The sequence below is a fragment of the Phyllobates terribilis genome, unplaced genomic scaffold (genome assembly GCF_046119375.1).
Source record: "Phyllobates terribilis strain yellow unplaced genomic scaffold, ASM4611937v1 Scaffold_3__8_contigs__length_932513732, whole genome shotgun sequence".
Taxonomy (NCBI): domain Eukaryota; kingdom Metazoa; phylum Chordata; class Amphibia; order Anura; family Dendrobatidae; genus Phyllobates; species Phyllobates terribilis.
Genome location: NW_027362763.1, coordinates 554,236,286 through 554,253,157, shown reverse-complemented (window position 1 = coordinate 554,253,157; position 16,872 = coordinate 554,236,286). Strand labels below are relative to the sequence as shown.

The 16,872-nt window shown below is 40.9% G+C and overlaps 1 protein-coding gene across 1 annotated transcript in view; it reads left to right on the top strand.

Annotated features, from left to right (window-relative positions):
• Positions 1–16,872, top strand: part of TAB2 (TGF-beta activated kinase 1 (MAP3K7) binding protein 2) — a 73,415-nt gene that overhangs the window by 38,670 nt on the left and 17,873 nt on the right. The window contains 2 exon segments of the mRNA XM_073671397.1: positions 7,189–7,375; positions 11,788–13,216. Of these exon segments, the coding sequence (XP_073527498.1) occupies positions 7,274–7,375; positions 11,788–13,216 (1,531 nt within the window). The 5' untranslated portion in view covers positions 7,189–7,273.

The window sequence follows — 16,872 nt, the reverse complement described above, 5'->3', positions numbered from 1 at the left end:
TTATTTTTATAATATCTTTATTTTTAATGGGGGGGGAGAATGGGGTAATTTGAACTTTTTTTTTTATTTTTATTTTTTTATATACTTTTCACTGTTCTTAAAAAGGTTGTCCACTAATTTTGCATTGATTCCTTAGGATAGGGCATCAATGTCTGATCAGCCGGTGTCCGACACCTGGCACACCTGCCGATCAGCTGTTATCGGTGGGGCCGGCCGAAAGTACCTACTTGCGGAGTTTGGGAGCGACACCGGGGGATCAGCGAGGCACAGGAAGCAGCATCCGCTTGCTGCAGCCTACGCTGTACCCGCCACTAAAATGGGCGTGGAGAGCAATGAATATTCATTTTCCTTAACAGTCGGCACACTGTACCGCAGCGCGGCTCCTGCTGCACTCTGCGGTCAGTGTGCCCTCTATTAAAGCTAATAAATATTCCCTACAACCCACTCACATGGGTTGTAGTGAATATCCATGGTCTTTAATAGCGGGCACACAGACCGCAGAGCGGCTTCAGGAGCCGTGCTGCGGTACAGTGTGCCGGCTGTTGAAGAGACTGAATGGTGACTATTCCGGCACAGCACTTCACTGTGTGAGAGCGCTTGGCAGGGGCGCCTTGCACGCCCTGCCATGCGCTGCTCACACAGTAAGTGTTTCGGCAGCAGGGCGGGACAGCGCTGGAGGAGAGAGGAGGAGAGTATGATTGTTTATTTTTTTTCATGGGCAGTGTCATGGGGGCTCAAAGGGTGCCATGCACACCAAGGACGGGGGCTCAAGGGGTGCCATGCAAACCAAGGGTGGGGGCTCAAGGGGTGCCATGCATATCAAGGATGGGGCTCAAGGGGTGCCATGCATTCCAAGGATGGAGGATATTAACAGAATTGGGGGACATTACCCCTATACCGGTGTCAGCAGCAGACCCCCTCCCCCATAACAGTTCATCATGACCACATTTTTTGCTTACATTTTTTTTTCTCTATTTTCCGCCTCTAAAACCTAGGTGCATCTTATAGACCGAAAAATACGGTAAGTGCCGGCAGCCTGTACCAATAACTGTCGGACCTGTGCTAATCAGACATTGAAGCCCTTTTCTAAGGATAGGGCATCAATGTAAAAGTAGCGGACAACCTCTTTAATAGTCCCTTTAGGGGAGTTGAAGCTGCAATCGTCTAAATTCTTGTGCTATATACAGCAATGTTTATAGCATTTAGCATTGCTGCATTTAGCAAAAATCCTGGTCTCCTTTGAAGCCTAGGGTTTCAAAGGAACTCCATAATGACTAGCATGGGGGGTCTTTAGTCACAGGCGCACCAATGGCTGCATGGAATGATGTGCCCTCATGCCGGCGCATATTTAATGTTGCTGTAAGAGTTTTGCACCTGTATTTAACAGGTTAACAATCACGGGCGAAGCTCTCCTCCACCCGCGATTGATTGAGGCAGGTCCTGGCTGTAACACACAGCCATCACATGCTGGGAATGAGGCGGGTCACCCCGTGAGCCCGCTTCATACTTGCACCATACATGTACAGCTCATGTTGTGAAGCGGTTAAAGCTAATATCCCTCTTCCTGTTCTTATGCCACTTCATGTGATGTTACAACTCCTTGTTGTGACCTCCAATCACAACTTGGCTTCTGTCTCCTTATGGAAGCCAGCCTCCTGACCAAGGCTTATTGGAGGCTGTGTGTGGGTTTGGTATGCACCCTTCCCCTTATTCTCCATGCTGTGCTATACTGCCACAGCTGTCTAGCTGCTTCAGCTCCCTACTAGTGTTGAGCGATAGCTTCCGATATCGGATCGGATTGGATCAGACCGATACCCAAAAAATATCGGATATCGCCGATTCCGATACCGGAAACCAATGCAAGTCAATAGGACACAAATATCGGAATAAAAATAAACCCTTTCTTTCCTTGTAGGTTAATTCTACATGAAGGAAAACAACTAAGAATAATGTAGAATGTATTACATGAAAAGCCAGCAATTCAGCAGCGGCATACACCGGTACCCGACAATTTAGAACAGAAAGAATAGAACATCACACATAGATTAGATGGATAGAAACATGTCAGTCACATCTATAATAAGTACAGTGACAGTGTTTCTTTACTGTACTTGTCACTTAGTGTAAAGGATTTATTAAAAAAAATAAGTGTTTTCATGCACCGTCTCTTTAAAAAAGCCGGCCGGCAATTCAGCATCTGTACCCGACAATTTAGAATAGAATAGAGAATCGCACATCGATTAGATACATAGAAACATGTCAGTCACATATATAAGAAGTACAGTGACAGTGTTGATTACTGTACTTGTCATTTAGTGTTAAAATAAAGGATTTATTAAAAAAAAAAATTGGCGTGGGGTTCTCCGTAATTTTAGTCTCTAGTGGAGGTTAAGCAGACGGCTGGGGCAGATGTTTGAAGCCTGGGAAGGGGGTAATACACACGGAGCTTCCCAGGCTACTAATATCAGCCCCCAGCTGAATACCTAGCCTTTACTAGCTATTAAAATGGGGGACCCCCCCCAAAAAAATGACGTGGGGTCCCCCCTATTTTAATAGCTAGTAAAGGCTAGGCAGACAGCTGGGGGCTGATATTAATAGCCCAGGAAGGGTGCCATGAATATTGGCCCCCTCCCAGGCTAGAAAGACCAGCCGTCAGCCGCCCCAGAAATGGCGCATCCATAGGATGCGCTAATTCTGGCACTTAGCCTCGCTCTTCCCACTGCCCTGTAGCGGTGGCAGTGGGGTAATAGGGCTGGGGTTGATGTCAGCTTATAATGCCAGCTGACATCAAGCCCAGGTTAGTAATGGAGAGGCGTCTATAAGACACACCCATTACTAACCCCATAGTCAAAGTAAAAAAAAAACACAAACACCCAGAATAAAGTCCTTTAATTGAAATAAAGACACAATTCTTTATTGTTCTAAATTAAACCATACTTACCATCACGCCCATTCCAGCTGAAGCCAATGTCTTCTGCAATAAAAGTAAAATAATAATGCAACCTCATCCTTACCTTTCCATGGTTCCCACGACTGCTCCAGCTCTGCTGTACTCGTTATATAGAAAAAAGAGTGGAGATGTTAGACCTGGGGGTTTCATCAACCCTGCTATATAATCTTGAGCTAATTTCACTGCACACTCTAGGACAATTGTGAGAAGACTTTGTGATAACATAGAAAGTAGTGTGTACATTTAACCACTTCGCACCAGAGCCTGTTTTTGCCTTCGTGACCTGGCCAATTTTTTCAATTCTGACCACTGTCACTTTATGAAGTAATTACTCTGGAACGCTTCAACGGATCCCCCTGATTCTGAGACTGTTTTTTCGTGACATATTGTACTTCAGGATAGTTGTAAAATTTCTTCGATATCACTTGCGTTTATTTGTGAAAAAATTGGAAATTTGGCGAAAATTTTGAAAATTTAGCAATTTTCAAACTTTGATTTAAGGGCATGAAAATTCAGAGAGATATGTCACACAAAATAGTTAATAACATTTCCCACATGTCTACTTTACATCAGCACAATTTTGGAACCAAAATTTTTTTTTGTTAGGAAACTATAAGGGTTAAAAGTTGACCAGCGATTTCTCATTTTTCCAACAAAATTTACAAAAACATTTTTTTAGGGACCACATCATATTTGAAGTCACTTTGAGGGGTCTTTATGACAGAAAATACCCAAAAGTGACACCATTCTAAAAACTGCACCCCTCAAGGTGCTTAAAACCACATTCAAGAACTTTATTAACCCTTCAGGTGCTTCACAGGTATTTTTGGAATGTGGAAGAAAAAAATTAACATTTAACTTTTTTCACAAAAATGTTACTTTAGACCCAATTTTTTTTATTTTCACAGGGGTAACAGGAAAAAATGGACCCCAAAATTTGTTGTGCAATTTCTCTTGAGCGCGCTGATACCCCATATGTGGAGGCAAACCACTGTTTGGACGCTCGGAAGGGAAGGAGCGCCATTTGACTTTTTGAATGTAAAATTTGTTTGAATAATTAGCGGCCGCCATGTTGCATTTGGGGGGCCCCTAATGTGCTTAAACAGTGGAAACCCCCACAAGTGACCCCATTTTGTAAACTACACCTCTCAAGGAATTCATCTAGGGAAGTAGTGAGTATTTTTTAGTATTTAAATTTATACCATTGGGCAGTGAAAAAAGCATAATTATATTTTTACCACAAAAAAATGTTTTACCCTCAGATTTTACATTTTCACACAGGGCAATGGGTAAAAATGGTGCCGAAATGTGTCACAGAATTTCTTCTAAAAGTGGCAATATCCCATATGTGGCTGTATCGTACCACTTAGCCATACGGCGAGATCTGGGGGGGACGGAGTGCTATTTGACAATTGGAGAACAAATTATTGTAGAATAGGCATTTGGATTTGGGAGCACAAAATTTTCTGAATTACTTTTGGGGGGCAAGGGCCATTTCGCTTTTCCAGAGCCTTTCTGCTACCAGTAACTTGGAAGTCCCTTATATTTTTAACAGATGACTGACCTGAGTGGGGACTAGCTTTTTTTGAGGACTGAGTTGAAGCTTTTATTGGGAACATTTTATGTAACATTTATCCGGTGCTCTAGGCTGAGCACTTACATCGGGGTTTCCATCTAAATTTCCAAGTGATGTAATTCAGATGAAACCCATGTGGGATCCATTCACTGTAATGAGGCAGCAGAGTTACTCTGGACTCAATCTGGCCTCTGTTTAGCGGTGTCCTTTTTTTCAGAAGTGCACAAAACTGTGGCCAACCGCACTTTTATGCACGCCTAAAACAAATGACACCGTAGGATCACAGGCCAGACGGCATCCACAGTGGCCTATATCTACCTCATTACAGGGAATCTTCCGTCATGGGTTCCGTCTGAATCACGTATTTCAGAGATTTACGCGGAAACTCTGGGGTAAGTGCTCAGCGCAGAGCGCAGGATAAATGTGAGCAGAGCCTTACTGCGATCTTTGGGAGACATAATAAACAAATCAGTAGCAGGTGAAGAATTGGTTTTATTTATTTTTTACGCCTTTCCTCGTGCAGTATAACTGATTAGATTACTTTACTCTTCGAGTCGGTGCGATTACAGAGATACCAGATTTATATCAGGTTTTTATGACTGACAGCTGTCACACACTAAGACGCTTTTTTTTTTTTGCAAAATCTAGTTTTTGCATCACCATATTTTGAGAGCTATAATTTTTCCATATTTTGGCCGACAGTCATGTGACGGCTTGTTTTTTGCGGGATGAGTTGACATTTTTATTGGTACCATTTTTGGGTACGTGACATTTTTTTGATCGCTTTCTATTCCGTTTTTTGGGAGGTAAAATTAACAAAAACCAACAATTCAGGAATTGTTTTTTTGAGGTTTTTTTTTATGCCGTTCTGCGTGTGGTAAGTGATCAGGCAGCGTTATTCTTCGGGTCAGTACGTTTACAGCGATACTACACTTACTCTATATTTATGTTTTGGTGCTTTTACACAATAAAACAATTTTATAGAGAAAATATTTTTTTTGCATTGGTTTATTCTGAGCGCTATAACTTTTTTATTTTTTGGCTGATGGCGGCTTGATTTTTGCGGAACAAGATGACGTTTTCAGCGGTACCATTTTTATTTCCATTTTGATTTTTGATCGCATTTTTTTCCACTTTTTGTTTGGCGATATGAGGAAAAAGCATAGTTTTTTGCTCCGTTTTTTATTTTATTACGGTGTGCACAGAAGGAGTTAATTAGTGTGACAGTTTTATAGATCGGGTTGTTTCGGATGCGGCGATACCAAATATGTGTACTTTTTTTTATTTTTGCATAAATATACGGATTTATCGGTTTAATATTTTATTTATTTTAATTTTGTTTTTTTTGTTTTTTAATAGTTTCAAAACATTTTTTTTACTTTTTTTTACATTTTTACTTAGTCCCTGTATGGGACAATAATTTTTATTTTTCTGATCGCTGATCTCATGTAATGTAATAGACATGTATTACATTACATGAGATCTTCACACAGTCAGTGTGTCCTGCCAGGCTTCAGCTTGCAGGCTGATCCTGGCAGGACACCATATATGGCAGAGCTGGAGGCGGTCATGTGACCTCCAGCTGCCATAGCAACCCAAGGTCCTGGAAGGTATCAGGGGTCTTCAGAGAGGTAAGTATACCACCCCCTCTCCTCCTGCTGTCTTCTATATGCCGCGATCACTATAGATCGCGGCATATAGAAGACAGCAAAGGGTTAACATCACTGGGACCTGATCCAATCAGGTCCCGATGATGTTCCCTGTCAGAGCTATCGCTCTGCACCGCTCCTGCAGCGCTTGCAGGACCCTGGGGGTCCTCAGCGCTGCGAGACCACCCACTGTTTTTAAAAGTCCGCGCTGCACAGAGCCCAGGCCGCACGGACGTTTATGTACAGTGGGCGGTCGGGAAGCGGTTAATGTAGCCTTCCCCTAAAAATAGTTTATTTCCTTGCAATGAATTTGATAATCCCCAGCATGCTCTAAATTCCGAACTAGCTTTTTTCCATATGGTTGAATAGGCTCTTGAAAACCACATTTATATCCATCCAACTGTATTTTTGCTACAGATTTTTGTTGCTGAAACTATATTTAGAGGAACCAATTATCGGGAAACAAGTGTTCCCGATTGTTCAGTGTGGCAATCACTCGAACAAGTAAAAGCTTGCATAGCCAATCGGTGGTCCTTTGTAGATGACCTATGTTACAGTGCTGCCAAATATCACACCAAAAAGACCGAATCCAGGGCTTTACTGTAGTCAACAGATTCTGCAATCCACCAGAAAGAACTGGATCTGAAGAAAGAAAATAAACTTCCCTCCGAGGCGCATACAGTCAATGCAAATGAAAGCTGGTATTGCAGAAAATCCCTCCAGCAGCAGCTGCAAAGCATTGTGCAGGCATTCATGTTTGTAAGCGGGTAACGCTTGCATTGATGTTGCACCTGAAATACTCATTAATGTAGGAGTAGATTACATTTGGAAAGATGGTAAAGTTAACAGTGAATGCATGTGTACAAAGTATTGCAAATAACTTATTTACACACAATCCTAGTTCATATCTTTAAATTTAATCAGAAAAGATCCCTTTTATGTGCTAATGATACATAAGTGTAAGGCGGATATCTTGTGCATATTCAACTGCCTTTTACTTTATTTACTTGCAGAAAATGCTTGCAAAGAGATGAGGTTGGGTTCCAGCAAGGCCTAGAACTGTACTGTAAAGAACAGTTCTGCACAGGCAATACACGAATGGCCCAAGGAAGCTCGCAAGTGGACTTTCAGGTTTTAAATGACCTGCGGCAGAAATTCCCAGAGGTCCCTGAAGTTGTCGTTTCCCGGTGCATGCAGCAGGTTGGTTTTTTTAAACTTTTTCAGAAACAGAAACTATGCCTACTTTTACTAATTGAATTGGTTGTTTAGGTATTCTTCCTCTCTTAAATAGGCAGTAAAAGCACTTCCACGTATGAGTGAAACTGCGGAAGCATTACATTTTAGCGCCAATCCATAGCTTTCATTATTAGTTTGTCATGTTTTCTCAAATGCTGCAGCACAGAGAAAAACACAATGGGAGACCGTTTCATATGATGATTGATATGTATCTGTGTTAAACAGTACGTCTCTGCTGGAAAGCTTTTAATTTTTCTTTTTAAAATATATAAATCTTAAATGTATATAGTGACAATGCTTTTCACATGCATCAGTGATTAAAAGGAGTTGTCTATGGTATACAACCAAACATACTTAAAGAGAATCTGTCCCCACATTTAACCTTTCTAAACTATTATGCTAAGTGCCCACGATGCAGAAATGCTGCATATTTTTTCCGCATCTCCCTGGCAGGAAAAACGCATGCGGATTTTACATGGGTTTTTCCTGCCAGGTAGAAGCGTTTGTCAAGCGTCTTTGCATGCATTTCTGCTTGCAGGTTATCAATCGCTTTTCCAAGGTATTTTAGCATCACTCGGAAAAGTGCTTGACAACTTGGTCACACTATATAAATCCATGCAACCGGCATGGATTTGTATAGTGTGACTAAGTAATAGTAAAAGAATAAAAATGGTAAAAAAATAAAGATTATACTTACCTTCCAATGGCCCCCGGTGTTTTCTCCGCTCCGTCCGGTCTGTTGTATGGGTCGCGGTGGTGTGAAATGACCTGCGATGCCATCATTGAGTCATGTGACAGGTCACGCGACCGCCGATGTCAGCGATCGCGTGACCTATCACATGACTAAATGACATCATGGCAGGTCCTTTCACACCACCGCGACCCATACAACAGACCGGACGCGTCTCTGAGGAGACCGGGGGCCATTGGAAGGTAAGTATAATCTTTATTTTTTAGTTTAAATTTTTTTTTTTTAACAGGTTCTATGGTACCAGAGTCTGAAGGAGAGTCTCCTCTCATCCACACCCGGGTACCATCCGCACATAGAATCGCATAATATCCGTATGTGCAAATGTGCTGACACGGATAATATGCGTTTCAATGCAAGTCAATGGCGGCAATTACGCTGCGTGTCTGCAAAAGTAATGAACATGCTGCGGATTTTTCCGCAATAAGCCGCAGCGGAAATTTCGGCAGCATGTGCACAGCACATGCGGATTATCATTGGGGACCATGGGGCACGTATTACCAAGCGTTTTTTAAGCGTTTTCGCTGCGGAAATTCCGCGGCAAAAAACGTTTGAAAAGCGCATAGTGGGCACGCAGCCTTAATATGGGCATACAGGTTATAGAATTCTGCAAAAAGTCCTACCTGTTTGTGTCCTAGAAACACAAAACCCAAATTCATGGTTGCTGAAGGCACGTCAATACCAATAGGTAAGAACGTGCCGGGACAGCAGCATAGCTCCAAGATGCATATAATAACAGGAGACAACAAGAGCTTTTAAATGCAAGTACGAAAATTCTTTATTAAATAAATATATAAATTGTAAAAATATTCAGTCAATAAAACATCTACAATGTGTACAGGACAGAAGCAGACACCCCAGACGGAATAGGAGACCCCCCAGTGGGATGAAAGGGTGCTAAAACAACTTCCCAACGCGCGTTTCGCGTTGACAGTGCGTTGCTTTCTCCCTTGAGGGCTATCATTTAGTGTTCCCTCTGAATGGCTTTTGATTAGCTATGGGGTGTTTTAGCAGCATTGTCTGCTCCCCTTCATCTAATGTTACCTCCTAATAGTCTTTCTACTAGGTGGTTAATGTGATTATAGGTGGCTTTTGTATACTTGTCAACTTTATTACCTTCCACTTTACTCCTTGGAGTGGTTATCCGTTTGGGGTGTCTGCTTCTGTCCTGTACACATTGTAGATGTATTATTGACTCTGTGAAAATTTTTACAACTTATATATTTATTTAATAAAGAATTTTCGTACTTGCATTTAAAAGCTCTTGTTGTCTCCTGTATGTGTCCTATCAGAAACTTTGTTGATAAATCCTCTTTTATCACTTTATACAAAAGACCACTTCCAGGCTCTGGGGAGGTTGCTGCCCGGAAGATATCTCTGCCTCCATAGCTTTGGCATATCTGACATATCTGCAGCTTCCTCTCAGATTCCACAGGCAGACAGTTGTAATATTGTTACAATACAGCAGAGCTCAGAGAGCTGCAAAAATGTGTCTGCAAGAAGACCAATTTAACTTCTCCCTTTCTTTGTTAGTTACTTGCCTGGTGACTTCCCCTTCATGTAGAATAAGCCCTGGAGGCAGAGTTATCTTCCAGGCAACATCCTCCCCATAGCCTGGAAGAGGTAATTTACTTATAAGAAAAGACATGGATTTCTCTGGAATAAGACATTCGATCGCAGATATCAAGTTATCATTTTATTCAGCTTCCTATAATCTACATGCCCATATAGACGGCTTACGAAGGTTGATCCTACTGACAGATTGCCTTTAATTTTTGTAGACTAGAATACCCCTCTGTCACCCATCAACTGGATAGATGAACCTTTAGAACTGTATGGGTTCCAACACTGGGCTTCCCACCTTTCACCGGGGCAGGGGACTTGCGTTCTCTTATGCAGCCAGGAGGACTTGAATGTTGCAGTCGGTTGTGCATTCTTTCTACCACTCTGTTCACTGTATGTTACAGTAACGAAAATGGTGTAGCTGTGTTAAACGCATCTTGACCCTGATCCATTGGTAGGACGCATGCCATCTAAAAATTGACCTATACAACAGGAACAGAAATTATATAATGCATCACCAGTAAAATTAAGTCTAAATGATAATGGCAAATATGTGTATGTATGTTAGGTGTATGTACGTATGTGTATATATATATATATATATATATATATATATATATATATATGTGTATATATATATATGTGTATATATATATATATATGTGTATATATATATATATATGTGTATATATATATATATATGTGTATATATATATATATATATATATATATATATATATATATATTAGTTCTGTCTTTTATCCTAAGTCATGTGACAAGGCTCGTTAGAGAGTCGATATTGACTTTTAGTATTGCTACTTCCTATAGGTGGCATTTGTGGGCTAACAGATTGCAACATACGCCTTGTCTTTTCAAATAAATATGTAATTAACAATTTGATGGGGTATTCCCAAATTCACAATGTGGTCTTATAATAATTGACAAATATATTTGTGCAAATATAACCCATTTTTAAATCTGCACAGTTTTGCAGAGATCACCCCTTAAGGATGCCCTTCCGGCTATATTTACTCTTCAGTTGCTATTGGAACTTTCTTGTAGATTCACAGAGCCTAGTCAATCTTGCTCAGCGCTAGCAATCTCTTAACTGATATCCTGTGCTGTGGCAAGAGCAGAACATCTATTGTGAAGGATGATGCCAGGGCAAGGGACGGAGCTTCCTTCACTATAGTTCAAAGCTTGTACCAGGAAGCAGCGGTGCCTGTGTGCTGGAAACTACTGCAAGATGAGCTGTGTACAAGATGCTGACAGATAATAGTGCAGGAGATGTTGTATATACAGGGGACAGAAAGGAGAGCGATACTGTCCAATCCTACAATGTACAGGGGAAGAGATTAGCTGAGATTTGTTTTTTGCCTGCTGCTTAACGATCCGTGATGTGAAATGGCAACTGCTGCTCTATTGATGCATGTGTCAGGGGAATATCTTCTGTTATATGCATCAATAGAGCAGTATTTGCAGTTTTACATCATTGATCTCTTAGCAGGTAACAAATGCAGCTCTGCACAGCTATTTTGGAGATTAGGACATTGCGAGTTCTGCTTGCACCAGCTAATGATGTAAAAATAGACATGAATCTATACTGATGTAGCTGGCATCAGATAAAAATTTGTTAAGCAGGGTACTGTACAGCAGGAGCAGTGTGTGCACAGAAGCATAAGGTGAATTCTACGCTTAGATTAGCTTGTTGATAACTCAGTGATGTGGGACTAGTCAGGAGCACACAAGGGATGGAGGCGAAGGAGTGTTCTTCTGCACCCAGGCAATTTTAAATATATATATATATATATATATAATGTGATGTGATTCTGGGAATAGCCCTCTACTTGTTATTTTATTTATTACTGATAATCAGAAAATAATGAGGCTCTGTGCACCCTTCCAACAAAGAGAAATTAAAAGCTGATAGAATTTGTAAGAAACTTATAACACAAGTGTTACGGGTCCCTAAAAAATACATTTGATTTTACCTGTGTACAGGTCCTAAAAATGATAGCGATTGTAACCTCAAAGTTTGCTCAATCAATCTTCCTTTCTTTTCCAGAATAACAATAATCTGGATGCTTGCTGCGCAGTCCTATCTCAGGAGAGTACAAAATATCTGTATGGTGAAGGTGACGTTTCTCCCTCTGAAGATTCGAGCATTGCTGGTTTAAGAAATCACATGACATCCCTTAATTTGGATTTGCAGTCTCAGTACCATGAGGGCAGGGATGGAAGCCGAATAAATGGAAACGGCAGGACTTTACATCACAGCATAAGTGATGGACATCTTCAGGGAGGTCAATCCAACAATGAACTGTATCAACCAGAGCCACAGACTGCACCCGTTGTGCCTTCTAGCTATAATGTGTTTGGGATGACAAATGCAAATAATACTTCAAACCCGGGCCATCAATTTGGACTCCAGTTGGGCAGCAAAAGCTCTTCGGGTTTGCAGACAACCAGGTTCAATCCCATCATGGTTACTTTGGCTCCTAATATCCAGTCTAATCGTAATACCCCTACATCTTTGCACATACATGGTGGTCCACCTCCTGTACTTAACAGTCCGCATGGAAATTCTATTTATATAAGACCTTATATCACTTCTCAAGGCACAGCAAGGCAAACCCCACAGCCATCAGGCTGGATGTCTCCTAATCCCGCACAAGTTTATCAGCCCACACCACAAAATCCTTGGACAACCCTTCCTTCTTGCTCTCAATCACATACCTCAGCACAACCTAATCAGCAGGGTCATCAGACCTCTCATGTGTACATGCCTATTAGTTCACCCACCACTCCTCAAGCTCCAGTGCTTCATTCATCAGGTGGTTCCCAGCCTTTAAGCCAATACAACATTCAAAATATCTCAACTGGTCCCAGGAAAAACCAAATAGAAATTAAACTTGAACCACCCCAAAGAAGTAACTCAATGTTGCGTTCCTCAAGTTCTCGCAGTTCCACTAACCCTTCTGTTTTGAACAGCCATTCAAGGAACCAGCCTACTGTTTACATTGCAGGTCCTCAAAACGCAGATGATTGCTTAGGCCGCAGCCAGCCTAAGGTTTATATTTCAGCTCCTGGAGGTGATGACCAGATGGTTAGAAATCAGCCAACACTTTTTATTTCCGCTAATCCTGGTGCAGCCAGTACTGCCAGAAATGTCTCTGGGCAAGTAAGCATGGGACCTGCTTTTATTCATCATCATCCGCCCAAAAGCCGGGCACTTGGAAACAACTTGTCTGCAACATCGCCTCGTGTGGTAGTGACTCAGCCCAATACAAAATATACATTTAAAATAACTGTGTCCCCAAACAAACCTCCTTCAGTTTCCCCTGGTGTCGTGTCCCCAACTTTTGAGCCTACAAATCTCCTTCCGTTTGCGGAGTCGGAAGGTATCCATATAGCAGACCCTGTTTTAGCACATGATCGGATAAATGATGGAAGGAAGCTAAGCGTGGGTTCGGATGATGCAGCTTATACACAAGGTAACAATTTATAGTTTTACTTTTTTTTTTTTTTTCTTTGTAATTCTGTGGTTGTTTTTAATGTATTTTAACTACGTCACTTTAGTGCACAGATTTCTCACAGTATCAATGTTTTACACTTCAGAGAAACAACAACTAGTATTTCAGAAAATTGCTTTAACTACCCAGTTTTAGGCAGCAGCAGAATAGGAAAACCGATTTCCTATTATAACTTACCTGGTGTAAAATGGAGGGGTCAATATCACAAATTTTAATGCACTAGGGTAAAATGAGGTAATGTATTGTTTGTGTACTCTGCAGTATGCAGAATTACACACCTTTTTAGATGTACATGGTCTGCAATGCACACATACAGCAGTATTGTCTATATGTACAGTACTCAGCCATGCTATACGTTCACACAACTCATCTACAGCATCAAAAACCCAAGTACAATGCAATAGAGCATTTTGACGATTCATCCAGGTACGTGAGTGATCACATGACCTGAGTGGTCCTTTTGCTGCACAGGACATGTATCTTTAGTGATGTGCAGTTTGGTAGTTTCTTCTTTCGCCCTCTACTGATCAGATATCCGTGTCGGGCAAGAGGAGAGAGAGTAGTCCTCTCTGTGATTGTGCAGGAGGAATTGTTGGTGTTCTGCTTGATCACAAAGCTGCTTGTGGAGTTTTTCTTGCTAAAAATTGCAGATTCCAAAACAGAGTTCAGCTGTTCTCCACACAGCATAAAGTTAGAGTGCCCATGGAGATAATGGTAGTGTGCCCTGGCTTTGAACAGGCAAAAAATGGAATTTCACCCTTTTACTTGTATTAGCTATGTGACACACAGCCTCTTCTTGTGTGTCACTCTACAGATTACATTCACATTGCAGCTGAGGTGCGGATTTTTGCAAGTGTCTAAAATTGCCGCAAAATGTATCTTTTTTTTTTTTTTTGTTGTTGTGATCTTCTGAATTCATGGAAAAAATCATGTTGCTTTAACTTATTTAAACTTATTTTATTTTTTTTGTAGGCTGAAACCTATAGATACTTGATTAACTGTTTATACAGCCATACATAGTGTAGTCAATTTAAACTCATGTTGGCTCTCTGTGCTGACCATAAAATAGTATATGTTGTAAATGTTTTGGCCAATCTCTCTTGTTTTCTTGGGATCACATGTAGAATTGATCATTGTGTGGATTCAGTTAGTTGAGTAAATGGGATCTGTCTTCATATATGTTTAAGAAAGTATAAACTGGCAGTACAAAAAAGACTATTTTATGTTCTTATTAACCCTCATCTGGTGAGGTGGGGTTTGCCACACCCCAGGGAATTTTTGTTCTTCTGCCATTCATTGAAAAATGCTGGTATGAGGATACTACGTGTCTCACTAGCTTCCATCCATTTGTGGGTGTCAAAAATTTGTTATACTCGTGTGTAATCAATCGCCAATAAGAAAACGATTAAAACAAACGTGAACTTTGCATTTTCTGTAAAAATAAGAGATTTCTAAACACTGGGGTATAGGAAACCCCACATCACCAGTTGCGTGACAAAAACCCCACCTCACCAGTTGAGGGTTAAAATAACAAAAAAAAAATCACAGGGGACCACAATAAAACCTTTCCATTGCTGTTCACTGCTTTCCCAAGAAAAAAAAAAGGGGGAGAATGTGAAGACAAGTGTACATGGGGTGATATTGAAAGGTACAGATGAGAAGGGAGTTATGGAGTTGCTCACCTGAAAAGGTTGCGATTAGTGATGAGCGAGTATGTTCTATTAACCCTTTCGGCGAGTATGCTCGGGCCGAGCTCCGAGTATTTATAGCTGCTCGGTGATATGGTTGAATCACTCCCGTGTGCATGATTTGCAACTGTTTGACAACTTTAATACATGTGAGGAATGTGTAAGAAATACATTCCTCACATGCAATAAAGCTGTCAGTCGCAAATCATGCACACAGGAGCGATTCAACCATATCACCGAGCAGCTATAACTACTCGGAGCTCAGCCCGAACATACTCGCCGAAAGGGTTAACAGAACATACTCACTTATCACTAGTTGCGATTGTCACAACTACAATAATTGCCCATGAATATTACAGCTGCAGCAATCCCGTCTGCAAAATGAAGGTAAAACCTCTTTTCCATATCGATAAGCAGAAAAAGGAGATCGACGTCCTTTATACAGCTTCACGGTCTACTCTTTCCACTGTTTTCCAAGGAAGAGATGATGCAAAGTTTGGAGTTTATCTTTGTATTCATGGCGGATTCACATGGTTTTGCTGCAAATTCAGGAAAACTGTGGTTAAAAAAAAAAAAAAAAAAACGCACTCTGGTACATGTGGTTTTGTTATTTGGAGGGGAGAAAGGAAAAGTTTTCCATGTCTTCATACTCTGGTTAATTATAGTAGCATTGTGTCAAAATGCTGCACCTTTGCCATAGTTGCCCAAAACCATGGCATTTTGCAATTTTGTAGTCAATCAATGCAATAATCCATGAATTGACCGGACCTTGTGAATAAGTCCTTGTAATTAACTCTGCCTTCAAATATAACCTACAGCAAAAATAATGCAACAAAGAAAACCAAAAAGCCCTAGAACGCAGTAGAAGTCCTACTATTATAGAGAGAGAAAGAGCTAAATGATTACAGCTTAACCTGGGTGAAATACACAGGTCTAAACATCACAGTTAGTACTTATATACTTCACAGCGAAATACCTGAAGCGGCATATATATCTATAATAGATTGCAGAATAGTTTCAGACAATCTCTGAAACGGATAGCGCCACAAGAATACCATATGTCAAATAGCCTACAAGAGTACTCAGTGTGGTATAGACCTGTGACTATAGTTGATACACAGGACAATATGTATCATAAACATCATATGTAGAATAATAGAACAAGGGGGTAACCTCCTAGATATAACAAATACCTGTGGCCATGACGTGTATGCAGCCTGCCGCATGCGATTTTAACATAAAGGAATGTGACTTTTTTTTTTTTTTTCACTACATACTGAAAAACTGCGTCAGTGTCTCCAGTACGTGTGGTACTGGAGACACTTAAACAAGACGACCCATTTAAATCTGTTGGGCTGCGCAAATGTCCGTATGTTCACATGGACAGTGTGACCCACATGTGGACATGTCGTGTTTTTTTCCGGTAGCATGGACATCAATATGTTGCTCACGGATGACATAAGTGTGTCATCCGTGTGACACGTACCAGACTAGAAATGCTAGATGTTTAGGTGTTAGATGTGCAAAGATAGAGAATAGATATAAAGATGTCCGTGAGATATATAATTGGTGCAGTTTGTGTGTAGTTTTCTGTACATGTCTTAGCTAAAAAAAAAATAATAATTGGAAAAAAAAATGCCGTGGGGTCCCCCTTATTTTTAATAACCAGCTAAGGGAAAGCAGACAGCTGTGAGTTGGTCTTAATAGTTTGGGAAGGGCCCAATCTATTAATATCTCACAGCTGTCTGCTTTGCCTTTACTGATTATTAAAAATGGGGGACCCTAAAAATAATGTTGTGGAGTCCACCCTATTTTTAATAACCAGCAAAGGTTTAGTAGACCGTTTTGGGCTGATAATAGGCTGTGAAGGTCCATGGATATTGGTCCCTTCCCAGCCTAATAAAACCAGCCCTCAGCCACCCCAAAAAT